This window comes from Pseudorasbora parva, chromosome 11, assembly GCF_024679245.1.
Source record: "Pseudorasbora parva isolate DD20220531a chromosome 11, ASM2467924v1, whole genome shotgun sequence".
Taxonomy (NCBI): domain Eukaryota; kingdom Metazoa; phylum Chordata; class Actinopteri; order Cypriniformes; family Gobionidae; genus Pseudorasbora; species Pseudorasbora parva.
The window spans coordinates 45,855,184-45,870,819 of record NC_090182.1 but is presented as its reverse complement, the minus strand read 5'-3'; the positions used below and the strand labels follow the sequence as shown (position 1 = coordinate 45,870,819).

Here is a 15,636-nt window from a genome sequence, read left to right as displayed (position 1 = left end):
TTATTACCCTATATACCCGATTATAAGACGGTTTGTGTCCTAAAAATAGGCTGAAAAACGGGGGTCTTCTTATATTCGCGATAGACAAAATCACGGGGGTAAAGGGGGAAAGCCGGCATCTTATGTTTGGGTATATACAGTATCTTTAATACTCATTAAATATTATTTAAAGTCTTCTGGAAATATATTTTGATTCTCATCACAAATGAGAATCAGGAATATTTTCTGACAGTACTGGTCAGTTTATTCTAAGATTTGATGGATTTGTTTTTAAATGTTTTTTATTTCTTAACTCATCGGAATGGGTACGAAACTTGGTAAAGGTTTTGGCATTTGCTATGTGAACACACAAAAACATGGACATGATTTATAAAAGGTTAAATAGTCCTGAAAAAAAAATGTCACTCACTCTGTCAAAAATAAGTGCACTGACAATGAGTGGGAGATTAATTACATCTAGGGGAAGCATTTGGTTCAGCGCACAAACATAATCTCACTAGAAGCCCATTTTTTTGAGATATCAACCTCAAATTTGGTGCACAACTTGTTTAGATTTATTGCTAATTTCTCAGTTTAGAGTAAAAATAATTTAGGAAAATAAGTATTTTATATCAAATTTTAAAAAATATCTTTTTTTTCATAATAAATGTACACATCTAAAACTTTTTTTAGTTTCACTTATTAAACTTTTGTCACTGCTAAGAGTCGTCTTTAAAAAGAGACCAAACTTCAGTCTGAGCTATAAAAGCATTCAAGATTTACCAGTTTATGTTGGAAATTACATTTTTAGCTCTATGATTAAGAAGCAGATCGCAGGTAATAAATGGATCATAGCTATTCCATAAATCTAATCATACCATAAAATTCCCTAAAAATAAAAACATTATTGAACTAAAATATACATTAATTTCATTGAAAGAAAGTGAAATGCTCGAGCTCTTTAATAAAGCAGGATGGATTCTGATTGGCTTGGTTTCTGTCGTTCATCTGCTTGGAAAAATAGTTGTGCTGTGGACTCGTAGAGCGATTTTTAGAACCGTAGCGTTATCTTGCTTTATTCCTGATGTGGTTGTGTTTAGGGTAAAGTTTGTGATGGTGCTGCTTATTCATTTGGACCCTTTGTCCCAGAATGCCTCACTTGAGCTCGTCTTTAGACACTGCATTATGCTGGAAATGCTTTCACTGGGGGTTCTGCTTCATGTGTTAACATAGAAATGATGAAGTGCACATTTTGAGTCATTCAAAATGCAGAAGACTGGATATATATGATAAAAATGCATAGGTAGAGAAAAAGTTCCTTTGTTAATTTAGTTCAGTTTATGTGACAAGTAGAGCTGAAGATTTGTGTACAGAGGACAAAAACAGACTTGAGCAGCATTTTGTTGTTTATCATTTAAAAATGTTGACTGAAATGGCAAAATAAAAAAAAGTTACGTTTTCTACCAAACATTCCACATTTATGTTTAAAAAAAGATAACAATAAAGGTTCCATATCTTAAAATTAAAGATTGCATTGTATAACCTCAGAGGCTTTCAGTCAACAGCTTCAGTGCAAAAATGCTTTTCTTATTTAGTATTTTTGTCTTGTTTTCAGTCCAAACATCTAAAAATTCTTGAATCAAGAGGATTTTACTAGATGCATAAAATGACATTAGATTTTTTTTTTTTTTTTGACATTTTGGAGTTTTTGCTTAAAACAAGTGGAATTATCTGCCAATGGGGTGAGAAAAATCATCTCGTTTCTGTTTGAGAAGAAACAAGATTTCAATCAGAAACCAGATTATTTTTCTCACCCCATTGACAGATAATTGCGCTTGTTTTAAACAAAAAACTCACTTCATTTTGACCTTATTTTCCAGAAAACGAGACAAAAAAGTATCTTATGTAATTTTACTTCTCTAGTAAATGCATCTTGATGTAAGAAGTTTTAGATATTTAGACCAGAAACACTAAATAAGAAAAGCATTTATTGCAGTGAGTTATTTTGAATATTTGGACACAAACTCAGACATGTTAACTACATGTAAGTGTAGCTGATTGTACACACTTGGGTGTGCATGTTTTCTGTCAATCCAAGTGTCCTGAAAATGCAGAAAAACTGCCTCGTCACCGCCGACACTTGAGCTGAATGTAGTGAATGGGCGGTTCCACTAAACCACACACTCCTGCTGCAGGTTTCATCTTGCTCTAATCCTGTTCTCTACATATCTCCTGTCCAAATAAAAGTACAACAACTTATTTTTGGCCCTGTATGATTGGATAGCCTGATGGTACAATTTTTATATGCCACAAAATGGTGCAAAATCCCAAACAAACATAGCATTTTTAATTAGCTGTTTTTCTTGCTGAATTTATCAGGCAGATATCAAAAAACACGCTTTGACATTTTATGTGCTGAAAAAAAAAAACTTTATTAATCCACAACTTACTTTTTTCAAAGTTGCTGTTTGAAAGGCAATGATACTTCTCTCTCAACAAGCTTGATAGTCACAAATGGCTTTATTTTTAACACATACAGTCCAAAACCCGTTAGATTAGGGAGTTTAATGCTGTTTTCAAGTGCGCCTGGGGAACTCGCATACCTCCGAGGTTTTTATGCGACGTCATGCATTCAAGTAGAAAAACAACACCGAAGTAGCCTAAACAAAGGAAAAGAATTAAAGGCAGCACTTCACCTAAAGCCTTTATATATAATGCAACATAAACGTATTCTTATGCATTATTTATTATGCCTTGAAATGCACCATATAATGCATTTATAACCAGTTATAATGTTCATCTATTCATTGTTGCGCCTTTAGAAAGTACAATGCATTAACGTATGGCAAACAACCCAATTCTGATGTAACAAGTAATCTACAAATATTATAATGCGTCTTCGTTTGGCTTACAGATATTTATGAAAAGATAATGTACATTTATGAATACCTTTATAATGCATTACACATTACGGTTTCCTAATAAACCCAAGTAACTACATCTGAATTCAAAATGGTGAAAATATTCATTCAAAATAAAATATTCGGCTCCGACTGCTGCAGATTCATATTGTTGTCATAGATATGCATACACTGTAAAAAAATAAATAAAACAAAATTAAAATAAAGTCACAGCCTGACATTAAGTACAATTGACATGGATGTTTAAGTCACTTCAACTTAATTATGTTAAACTGATTTTAAAAAATTAGTTACATCTTGTATAACTTTAGTTTAACATTTCTGAACTTATTTTGATGAGTTAAAACAATGTAAAAACATTTGTCATATGTTTCAAGAGATGCTTCAAGAGACTCTAATTAACCCACTGATGTCTCATATGGACTACTGTGATGATGTTTTTATTCCCTTTCTGGACATGGACAGTATAGTGTGCATACACTTGCATACGCTCTCAGACTAAATATAAAATATCTTAAACTGTGTGTGAAGATGAACGGAGGTCTTACGGGTGTGGAGCGACATTAGGGAGAGGAGCTAATGACATACATTTCATGTTTGGGTGAACTAACCCTTTAAGTGTATTGCGTTGTGTGTGTATTCAAATCATGCCACATAACTTCTCGCTGACGTCCCAGAGTTTTTTGGCGACTCCATCATCTCTGGCCTCGGGCTTGACTTGCACCAGCTGACAGTCGGAGAAGTATCGTCCGCTCAGGGGCTCGATGCCCTCCTGCAGGGCACAGTACAGCGTCGTCTGAGCTCCGGATATCGGGTCTGTCGCCCACAAATTGCTTACGAAGGATTTGATGATACGCGTGAACCATTCATTGATGTCACGGCCGAGCTCTGTCCTTACCGACCCTAAACCAGATCAGACATGAAAAACAAACCGTTAGAAGAAGGTGGGAAACGGGTACTTTAAAGGGGTGGTGTCATGCGATTTGACTTCTTTAACTTTAGTTAGTGTGTAATGTCGCTGCTTGAGCATAAACAGTCTCTGCAAAGTTACAGCGCTGAAAGTTCAATGCAAACGGAGATATTGTCTTTTAAAGTTACGGCAGTTTATTGCCTACAAAAGCGGCCGGTTTGGACTACAACGAGCTTCTTCCTGGGTTGGTGACATCATAAACCCTCGCTAGTCTCCAGATGTGACTTCTGCCCGTAATGGGAAGGGGCGTGGCCTTAACCTGTGCTTGGCACTTCAGCCAATCAAAATACAGGAAACTACATTTGGCCATCTGACCAATCTAAGACCATTGCGTTTTTCGGAGGGATGGGCTTCATAGAAGCAGGAAGCAAACTAGTGTAAATAGTGTAAGGTAAAAACATTGTAACTAATAGTTTTTTGGTAACTGCTAAACAGTTTTTCTCTTACAAGTTTTCTGAAATATTTAAACATGCAATTAGATTAGCACAATTGACATTTACAGAGCTGAAATCTGAGCAACTGATAACAATTGAACAGTTTGATTTTTTGTTGACATATTAGTGTTAAAGGTTTTTACAGAGCGAATTTTGGATTACTCTTTTTATCTTTGAAATACTTTAAAATATGGTCAAAAGCCAGAAAAAAAATTTAGGAATGTTTTTAGGAACGAAATGTTATATATATCAAATTTGCCTGATTTTATACAACATTTCATTCTTAAAAACATGGTGAAATGTATTTTTTCTGTCTCTTCACAGTATTTGCAATAGGCGAGTACTTTTTGTCAGCACATTTGAATAACTCATTTGTTTAGTGATAAACATCATACGATGGCAAAACACTACAGGCAAAAACATTATTTTTCTTTCCGTTAATCTGTAATAATATTATGAGAGGATAAATATCTGAAAAAAAAAAAGAAAAAAAATCAACCACTGCACAGAAAAATAATGTTTTTGCCTGTAGTGTTTTGCCATCGTATGATGTTTATCACTAAACAAATGAGTTATTCAAATGTGCTGACAAAAAGTACTCGCCTATTGCAAATACTGTGAAGAGACAGAAAAAATACATTTCTAAGTTATGTTTTTAAAGGACAACTCCGGTGAGAAATGACCCTCGGGGTGATTAACAGATGGTTAAGGAGTAGATCGTTCTCTGGGATGCGTTTTCATGGAAATCGAATGTAAAGAGTTTTATCTTTAAAAAAAGATTAGCTTATAACGCTTGTCTATGGGGCACCGGTTAGTGAAATTAAATCGCTAGTTAATACGACTAACAAGGCTAAAAATAGCCTCACACTAACACGGCAGCATAATGAGGGTCCCAACATGCAAACCGAAGCATTGAGAAGTTTGTAAGAGTACAAACAGTTTAATAAGAAGATACTTTATAAACACAGTGTGTTACGCGTTCACGGACAGGCGCCATCTTGGAAAACAGTCTCGACTCGTTGAGCCTCGAGCGCTGAAGTGATGAACTGTGACTTGGAATCTCATATGGTCCGTTGTTTCCGGAAGAAAACACTGAACACAACAGAGAAAATAAATAAATACAACTAAAAATTTCCATGTTACTACATTTCACAAACTTAATTCCTATCGACCAGCTCACTTAGAACAGCGCTCGTAGATCGATTCATCGAGACTGTTTTCCAAGATGGCACCTGTCCGTGAACACATAAGGAACAAGGGGGTAATCGCACTCGGAAAGCGTTCCACCCATAGGGGCGGCCATTGCTAACCAAGCCATCACCTGCTGTTAGCATCCCATTGACTCCCATTCATTTTTGAGTCACTTTGACAGTGAATAACTTTACATCTGAGGCGTTTAAAGACTCCATTTGTCCATTGTTTATTTCTAAAGAAACACGACAATGCATAAAAGGCTCCGTTACCTTGTATCTTACACTATCGCCCCGTAGAAGCTGTTTTTGTAAAAATAGGCTAACGATTGCGTCATAACCAACGCGACTCTGTCGCACAGTTGAGAAATTACCGTATAGACCTGAGGAGACGCTCGCAGGCAATCTTTTACTGTCTATGAGACAGTCGGGGGGACGTGGAGACATAAAGTCTGATAAAGTCAAGGGGGAAGAATGGGGAGAAGCCCATAGTGAGCCAAAAGCAACGGGAGAAAACATTTAAACAACGTGATTCAGATTTCGCTTTCCACATCTACTAGAAGACCTACAGCTGTCAGACAGGAGGCTCACGTCACAACTACGTCCTCAAGCTCAGTCTGAGCCGGCGCAGTTCGCTCCGCCATCAGGAAGTGAGGGCTTCTTACTGACATCACTTAACGCCGTAGAAGGCAATGGGATCGCTCCGTCCATTTCTTTTACTGTCTATGATAAGGAACTATGTTTATAAAGTATCTTCTTATTAAACTGTACTCTTACAAAGTTCTCAATGCTTCAGTTTGCATGTAGGGACCCTCATTATGCTGCCGTGTTAGTGTGAGGCTATTTTGAGCCTTGTTAGTGGTATTAACTAGCGATTTAATTTTACCACCCTGTGTCTACCCTGTGTCCCATAGACAAGCGTTATAAGCTAATTTGTTTTTAAAGATAAAACTCTTTACGTTCGATTTTCATGAAAACGCATCCCAGAGAACGATCTACTCGGTAACCATCTGTTAATCACCCCTAGGGGCATTTCTCACCGGAGTCGTCCTTTAAGAATGAAATGTTAAATAAAATCAGGCAAATTTGATATATTGACAAACCCTTCTTAAAAAAAAAACAATTTCAGAATATAATTATGAATAAATCTAAGATTTGGTGCATGTGAGTGCTGCTAAAGTTGAGAAAAAACTCAGACTATATAATTTCAATCTACAGCCGCAAATAGGGGGAAAGAAAGGTTTACTTCCACTGAAACAACACATTATGAAAAGCCAAATATCTGAAAATCATCCAGTTCATGGAAAAAACAATGTTTTTGATTGTAATGTCTTGCAGTTGTAAGATATTTCTCAGTAAATGAATGTGAATAATTCAAATGTGTTGACAACTAGTACTCACCTATTGCAAATACATTTCATACATTCAAAAAATACATTTCAGCATGCTTTTAGGAATTAAATGTTATATAAAATCAGGCAAATTTGATATATGGACAAACTCTTCTGTAAAAACCTTCAGAATATAGATATGAATAAATCTGTAAAATCTGGTGCATGTGAGTGCTGTTGAAGTGGAGAAACAACTTTATTATTATAAAGAAAAAAACTTTACTATAATTTAAATCTACAGACAGAAATAGAGAAAATTAAAGGGGGGGTGAAATGCTGTTTCATGCATACTGAGCTTTACACTGTTAAAGACTTGGATTCCCATCCTAAACATAGACAAAGTTTCAAAAACTAATGTTGGACGTTTGATGGAGTATTTCTGTGTCAAAAATACTCCTTCCGGTTTCTCACAAGTTTGGAGAGTTTTTTTCGAGTATGGCTCAGAGCGAGAGAGGAAATGCACGCCCGTAAACACACTCAGCTGCAGATCCAGTCGTTGTTATAGTCCGCGCCGCGCTTCTCTTTATTCCTATGGGTGACGTCGAGTGACTTCAACGCTTCAGCACAGCATTCTGGGAAGGCAGCGCTGCATTTGAACCGATTTGAACGCAGAAATGACGGGAAGCTTCAAGGCATCGCTTCAGTCGCGTCTCAAAGTGGATCTCCACGGTCACTGCTGTCAGGACTTCACCAAATCATACTGTGGTGTGGCAAGCAGCGGGGCGAGGGACCGCGAGAGCGGGCCGGTGATTAACGTTCATGAGTGCCAGCTGCGTGGCACACCGGTCTCGTCTCGCGGCCATGTGACGGGAGCATGTATAAGGAGGAGCAAGAGCTGTGGAAGACGAGAGAGGACCAGGCCTGGAATTTTATGTTACGTTTTGTTTATGTGTTTGTGGGCAGTCGTCCGTGAGGGGCTGCCCACGTTTTATTTTGTGTGTGTTTGCGGGCAGTCGTCCGTGAGGGGCTGTCCGCGGTTTTACTTTCATTTTGTTTCTTTACTTTAAATAAATGTTTGTGAAACGTTCGCCGGTTCCCGCCTCCTTCCTTCCCATGAACGAACTTCATTACACATACCAAAGAAGTGTGTTTTTGACGGAGCGGCCCCAGTGATAAAGGTTCGGTCCTGCTTTGGAAGCAGCCGGTGAGTAAAACTGCTTCAAATGTTTGTTGATGGCTATCGTCGCGTAAGAAAACATCAGTAAACGACACAATCGCGTATAAATTAGCTAACGGACTCCATTGTTGTTCTATGTATAACGTTACTCTAGTCTGATGTGCAAAACCGTTTTGCTTGCTACTGCTAAGGTTTAGTCACATACAATAGTCCATAAACCGAATCATGTCCTCATAAACTGCGAGTAAACACACACAAATGTTGACCGGCCACTAAATACAGTCCATACCACAGAGACGGACGTCCTCCTGTTGCTGCTTCTCCTGTTCAATTTATTTCAGCCTCTGGATCTGATTCTGGATCATATCTGTATTAGTTGAATCTGATTGATAGCGATGGTTTATTAGGGTAACGTTTTCTTTTCCAGACTCGACGATGTCTTCAGAATCTCTTGTGCTGTGGCTCCGCGCTCGTCATTCTTTAGCTCCGCCCACACGATACGCCTCCAGGCACTCTGTTTTTTTCCGGAAAGACTCGGTACAGCCCATATTTCTTTTATAAATATAATAAAACTAAAGACTTTTCGGAGATATGAAGGATGCAATACTACTCTATAGGTACTCAAGATTGACATGAGATTGACTGAAACTGAGTGTTTCAAGCCAAATATCTGAAAATCAACCAGTTCATGAAAACCTGATTTTGCCTGTAGTGTCTTGCAATTGTATGATATGATGTTTATTAGTAAATGAAGGACAGTTATTTAAAAGTGTTGCCAAATCTCTCTTATCGCTCACTGACCTGGATGAAGGCTGTAGCATGTGACGTTGGTTCCCTCCAGTCTCTTGGCCAGTTGATGGGTGAAGAGCACATTACAGAGCTTGCTGTGTGTGTAAGCCCTGAATAAATCAGCGTCGGACGATCCCATAGCGAGCCTCTTGTGTGTGTTGATGCAGTCGAAATCAATAGTGCCCAGATCATGACCACACGACGACACATTGACCACGCGGCTCGGCGCACACTCCTTAAGACGCTCCAGCAGAAGATTGGTCAGCAGGAATGGGCCGATATGATTAACACCGAGGATCATCCCAAGGCCATCTTCAGTGCGGCCTGGAGAAGCCAATGCTGGACAACACACAGACAGGTAGCATTCATGATATTGGTGGTCAGAAGTTTGGAATTAAACTGTCTTAAGCCCTATAAGGACTAGTATTATCTGGGGAGCTCTGGTGATTTGTAATAATTGCAGAGAACGTCTGTGATCTTAATCTCGTGCGAAACGGCCATGTCTGTAATTCGTAAAGTAAAAATTCCCCCACAAATTGCCTACCATATTTCGCCGAACACCGAGATCCTGTGATAGTAGTCCCGTGTGAATCCGCGTCTCTGTCATTTGGCCAGGATTAGGCGGATCGTATATCATTTTTGCAAGGTTTTTGTGTCCTGTTCCTTTTACATTTAGCTTTGAAACTAAATCTTCTCACTCGTGATGAATGAAATCTGACTCCTGCTGTCTGTGCTCAGTTCAGTTTTTAACTGTAGCGTCTGTTCTCTAACTGAATGAAAATTGTTATTACTATAAAACTATCAAAATATCATCAGTACATATGACTGTTTATGATTTCATACAGCTATAACGAAAAAATATTTACAAGTCTTGACATCATATCCAGGAGATAAGTCAGTAAATTCGAGTAAAATCACAGGCTTTGCTTATCCCGTGCGAACAAATAACTCAGATGTGTGGGAGTCATTTCTAAATCACGAGGTCCCTAGATAATACTAATCCCTTGCGAATTGGGCTTTATGCTCACCAAGGTTGCATTTATGAATTTAAAAAAAACTAAAAACAGTTAAATATTATTACTATTTAAAGCTCCACTGAGTGATATTTTCCTCCATCTAGCGGTGTAAAGGTTTATGACCATCCAGTGAATATTAGTTTCTCTCAATTGCGATTTCGTTTTAACTCCTACGGTGGCCGATTTAGTCCAAGATTAACACGGCTTCCAGTTCGACCTCGTCAATGAGTGCCATTGAGTGTTAAAACGTGAAAGACGAAGCTTGTATTTACGGGTATGTCCCTCTTTGGCTAATGTACTTTCAAGATGGAGGGGCAACATGGCGACCGGCATTCGAACCCCTCACCCGTATGTGTTTTCAACGGCATATTATAAACTTACGAGAATACTTTATTACTTGAAAGAAGTAAATATACATTAATGAGCACATATTTTTTTAAAGAACTAGGTCTTTTTAGCTAAGAATAAACTAAAAAAGTTACACAGTGCAGCTTTAAATCATCTGTTCTCTGTGTGAATATATAGTAAAGTGTAATTTATTCCTGTGATCAAAGCTGAATTTATCATCATTACTCCAGTCTTCAGAGTCACATGATCCTTCACTAATCACTCTCACATGAGGATCTGATGATCAACACACATTTATGATTATTATTATCAATGTTGAAAAGACAATTGATAAGTTGAGCAGTATATTAGGATGATTTCAAAGGATGGTGACACTGAAGTCTTGATTATGTTTGTTTTCTCGATGGTTTTACCGGCGTTATTGATGAGCAGGTCCAGTCTGGGCTCCTTCTTCAGGAAGTTCTCAGCAAACGAACGGATGGATTTCTGACTCGCAAGATCCAGCTGCATGAAGATCACGTTCTCATTTCCAGTTTCCTATAAGGAAAATATTATAATATTCTTAATATATAAAATATTCTTAATCTATCATTTTCAATGTTTTGAAAATAAAAAGGAACTGAAGCTCCTGCTTTGTAGGGACATTAATATTTACACGTCTTTAAATGTACGTTTGAGTCGTCATGTGTTTTAAATGTATTTTTTCCCTACTATGGTAATCAATGGTTGCGCTATCTGCTTTGTTACACACATTCTTAAAAAAATTGGGTTAGGTTTTACTGTGTAAGTAAATTTGTTATGTTTTGCATATTTATATTTATATATTTAATAGGGCTGTCAAACGATTAAAATATTTAATCACGATTAATCGCATGATTGTCATGAGTTAACTTGCGATTAATCGCAATTTAATCGCTGATTTTTATGTTTTAAATATATCTTAAATTAAGTTTGAATTAAGTTTTTAATACTCTAATCAACATGGGTATATAGACAAATATGCATGCTTTATGCAAATGTACATTTATTATTAGTGAAACCATACTTATTCAATAATAATCAAAACAGCATGAAGACTAGACGTATCAAAGGTCATAGATGTTTATCAAAGAACTTGCTCATGTCTCTTAAGTTGCGTTAACTTTGACAGCCCTAATATTTAAGTATACACTGTTAAAAGTCAGTAAAAATAGGGCATAATGTAATGTATAAACATGATGGAATTTTCCATATTGTTCCAAACAATTGGTGGAAACAATTTTCCATAAAGTTACAAAGCTGCTGTCACTTTAAGGCCGAATGCGCGGATCCAATACACTGATACACATCTAATATTCTCCTGTTTACATTCAATTAAAACATAATCAACTTTGTTTATGTAAATACTCACGGAAATGAACATTTTGACATCCGTCTATAAACTGATCAGTTCAAAAAATGAACTTCACGAGACTCTACAAGAGTAATTCCTAAAAGGCCACACATTAAACACATTAAAGTAATTCCTAACAAAGGCCACAAACTCACATAATGAGGCTAACTGCCCAACCAAAGGAAACACTCATCACCAAAATGGTGATGACCAAATGATTTTTAATTTAAAAATCAACATCTAAACCTGTTTCCAATGGACAAAATGTATTGAATTGGCTCAACTACAAAAGATTTGTTACTGAATAGTTGCATATCTCCAGAAAACAAATAATGTGTTGTTGACACAACAACAAAAAATATTTCACAGACAACTTGTTTTCAGTTCGTTTAACTGTGATTTACAAAAGTTGAGTCAACAAAAAAAAAAAAAACTAGTGGAAATTGGTACTAAGATTTTTTTTGTTGTACAACCTTTTTTTTTTTACAGAGCAGGTAAAACCTAAGAGTTGATAGACAAACACATATAAACCTTCCCTGTGACAACTAGCCCCGGTCTTCCTCACACTCACCGTCCTGATTTCTCGCGCTGCTTCTTCTCCTTTCTGTTTGCTGCGGCAGGCCAGGATCACTCGGCCTCCTCTCAGGGCCATCGCCGCCGCAGTCGCCTTCCCAATGCCAGTGTTGCCGCCTGTCACACACACACACACACACACACACACACACACACACACACACACACACACACACACACACACACACACACACACACAGGTGCATTATCTGTTTCAGCATTAACTGTGAAGTCTTTGCACTTGCTAAACCTCAGTGCTTCTCATCCTTTTGACTTCAATTTTCCACAGACGTATTTGAAGCAGAAACATGTATATCCATTATTATTAAGATTTTATTAATTCACGCAACTTTCCCAGATCTATAAATTACATTTTTGACATAATTAATTCAAATGTAAGCCATTGTGAGGCCCCACTAATAAGTTCCAGTATTTTATATAATGCAATGATTATATTCATTTCAGTGTTATTAAAGTATTGTTGCTGGTATTATTAATATTTTGAATTGTCTTTCATTTTTGTTGCAAAAAATATTGTATAAACATTCACAAGTAATACCAGACTGGTTTAACAGCTCTGATGTTGTGTTGGTGGATATAGATGGAAAGCAGGTGTTAGTCCTTGGTTGTGTTTATGATTTGTATATTTGTTATATGGACATAGCCTTTTTGGAAAAAATGACTAAATACCAACCCCTCCTTGCGAAGATCTGTGTGTGTTTGTGTGTGTGTGTGTGTGTGTGTGTGTGTGTGTGTGTGTGTGTGTGTGTGTGTGTGTGTGTGTGTGTGTGTGTGTGTGTGTGTGTGTGTGTGTCCTCACTTATAGTAAAACATGAAAATGACCCACTAGTGAGGACATTTGACTGGTCCTCACTAGTTAAAAAGGCTTATAAATCGGCCAAAACATGTTTTTATATAAATCTGTTGTTCTGCAGATGTTTCTGTGATGGGTAGGTTAGGGATAGGGGTTGGGTTATGGGATAGAAAATACCATTGACCTGATATAAAATCAATGGAAGTCTATGTAATGTCCTCACTAATATAGTGAAACAAACCTGTGTGTGTGTGTGTGTGTGTGTGTGTGTGTGTGTGTGTGTGTGTGTGTGTGTGTGTGTGTGTGTGTGTGTGTGTGTGTGTGTGTGTGTGTGTGTGTGTGTGTGTGTGTGTGTGTGTGTGTGTGTTCTGTCATCTGTAGATGGCTGATGTTATTATTCATGCGGGATCTTGTCCTCTAAATGCCAGGCGAGATTTTACTATTTCAGTTTAATTCCTTTTCATTATTTCTTTTTTTTTTTTTTTCAGTTTAAAAAAAAAATATTTCCAGCTTTAGTCATTTTACTGATTTAGTTTGATTTTCATCTAATATTTGAAATTTATTTCAATTCAATGATAATGATAATGTAATTGTTTTAGTTAACAGTAACATCCCTGATTTATTCAGAAGAAAAGCCTCAGCAAATGAGATTTGTAGACACTCGTGTTAACTCTGTTCTGTGAGTGTTCAGGAAATAAAAAGCATGTGTTGTCTCTTTAATGTGATAGTTGTTAAATTAAAATGGAGAACAAATGGCGATTTTTGTCTTCTGCTGTTTGTGTTCTCCTAGAAAAATAGACTCTCAGTTGAGACTCAACAGTGTCTTAAAGTCCTCATGAAATCAAAATCGATCTTATTTACTAGGTTAGCATATTGCAAAGGCTGCAATCAATTTGATCACTAACAATTCTCTAAACTCTTCTTATGCCAAATGATCCGAGCTGCTCCACATTCACTGTCTGTATAGCTCTTTGTACTTTTCCTGAACGCACAGCGAGTGTCTGTTTTCATTTCATCTAAGGATAAACATCTACGGACTCTGAGAAATCTTGCAGTCTGAAGTTTTTCACCTACCCGTTACAATGACTGTTTTTCCATATAGCTTCGCAGTGCCGGTGAAGGTCTTCCTCTGAACAAATATCCTATGACCAATAAAATATGCAACTAATAAAGCCACAATAATCAGAAAGAAAATCATGTTCGCCGTGGTGAGCAGCAGTCAGAAGCAGAATGAGCAGATCTGAGGTCACACCCAGTCTTTTAAACACTGAAGTGGGTGTTACTGACATATCCGGATGATAAACACCGTTTACTCAGGCCACTCACCGCACAATGAAGGTATAAAGAATCAGTGCAAAGTCATTGCCTGGAATGATCTAATGATAAATAATCCTGTGCTTCAGGACAGACCGCACAGTTCCTCACCTTTCCTCCAGTCAGTATCTCAACGACTTACAATGCATGTCATACAAGACTCAATGAGGTAAGGCAAGCATTTGCAAAGCAAACCTACAAATGATGTATACAAAACTGTAACACATGAGCGTGGGGCACAACCTAACGCGGGGTCAGTTATAACACGCAGGGTTTAAAACTTTCCTCACACAGGATGACGAAACTTGGTGTATTCACTAGTTGCCAAATATTGCGGCAAAATGTAAAAAACGTATTTAACCATAGCAAAAGTAAATTTACTTACTCACGTTTTTTCATCACGTTTTTTGTGTTTATTTAAAATAAAACAAATCCTATATTATTGTAATCTTATATCTGTTATTTAAAGGTGCACTATGCAACTTTCCGTCCACTGGAGGGCGCCTATTCTAAACAAATGCGTAGTTTGATGATGCCAAGTGTGAGCGCAGTATCTTGGGACATGTGGTCTTTCCACCTCACAGCCGGTGGAAAATAGGACTCATGTTCAGAAATGCAGAAATCATGTTCATGGATGAAGTTATTAACGTTACTGTAGTGAAGCAGAGCTGGGCCGAGTGTTGTGGAGCTGATCACGGCCGCTGGAGCGATTGTTACACACACACACGGCTCGAGAGCACCGGGACTTTTATTATGACGGGACGGGACACAGTCGCCGGGTGCCTGCAGTATTTCCACGTTTCCGGTCATGATTATAAGGTAAATCAGCTCTGTTTATTATATAAGATACATTTAATTGTGTTTAAAATGATGTTATGACCTTACTATCTGCGTTCACTCGGCGCTGCTGTGACATGTTCACACTGCTAAGAGTAAAGCGCTTCTGCAGAATAAAACCGAGGGTAGCGCAGATATGACGCGATTGACAGGCGACTCCCTCAGACGCTATGCTGACACGTCTCCGTCCTCAGTTAAAATAGCAATTTTCTCACAATTTACAAATAGTTGGAAACATTTGGGATATTGTAAGTTCTCAACTGAACAAAATATATAATACTGACCTAGAGGTTTTTGTATATTTTACTGCAAAAATACTACTTAGTGCACCTTTAAAGGTGCTTGTGGTATTTTTGCAGTAAAATATCCAAAAACCACTAGGTTTTTCTCACCTATCACGCATGCGCACTTCAATAAGCCGACAGAAAGCAGGTTAAAGCATTTACATGCAGCGCAAAATCAGAGTAAGAGGCAAAAAATTACCTGTGTCGACCGGTTTATGCTTACGCCGTTCATAAAATTACTCCAATAAAAGAAAACGGGTTACCGCATTTACATGACCATGTTCAAT

At 37.5% G+C, this 15,636-nt stretch overlaps 2 protein-coding genes across 5 annotated transcripts in view; both read right to left on the bottom strand.

Moving 5' to 3' along the window:
• gnpda2 (glucosamine-6-phosphate deaminase 2) overlaps window positions 1-15,636 on the bottom strand; it is a 469,370-nt gene that overhangs the window by 134,090 nt on the left and 319,644 nt on the right. The gene's annotated exons all lie outside the window — the stretch shown is intronic.
• On the bottom strand, window positions 2,400-14,358 carry dhrs13l1 (dehydrogenase/reductase (SDR family) member 13 like 1). 4 transcript variants are annotated; one of them, XM_067458099.1, is made up of 6 exons: window positions 14,340-14,358; window positions 13,989-14,056; window positions 12,099-12,217; window positions 10,569-10,692; window positions 8,804-9,130; window positions 2,400-3,803 (listed from the first exon to the last, which is right to left on the bottom strand). In XM_067458099.1, the coding sequence occupies exons 3-6, from the start codon at window positions 12,177-12,179 to the stop codon at window positions 3,541-3,543; spliced, it is 795 nt and encodes a 264-aa protein (XP_067314200.1). In that variant the 5' UTR covers window positions 12,180-12,217; window positions 13,989-14,056; window positions 14,340-14,358; the 3' UTR covers window positions 2,400-3,540. The 4 variants fall into 4 exon arrangements, with proteins under 4 accessions (XP_067314200.1, XP_067314198.1, XP_067314199.1 ...); XM_067458097.1 differs by lacking the exon at window positions 14,340-14,358 and having other exon boundaries at window positions 2,400-3,071; window positions 3,512-3,803; window positions 13,989-14,153; XM_067458098.1 differs by lacking the exon at window positions 14,340-14,358 and having other exon boundaries at window positions 2,400-2,639; window positions 3,512-3,803; window positions 13,989-14,153.

What these genes read in the sequence shown, in the direction of transcription:
- dhrs13l1 (XM_067458096.1), bottom strand. Translation starts at nt 14,112, where the DNA reads ATGATTTTCTTTCTGATTATTGTGGCTTTATTAGTTGCATATTTTATT. An exon ending in AAAAACAGTCATTGTAACGG is followed by an intron (nt 12,218 to 13,988) that starts GTAGGTGAAAAA and finishes TGTGTGTGACAG; the next exon opens with GCGGCAACACTGGCATTGGG. An exon ending in CAGCGCGAGAAATCAGGACG is followed by an intron (nt 10,693 to 12,098) that starts GTGAGTGTGAGG and finishes TTTTCCTTATAG; the next exon opens with GAAACTGGAAATGAGAACGT.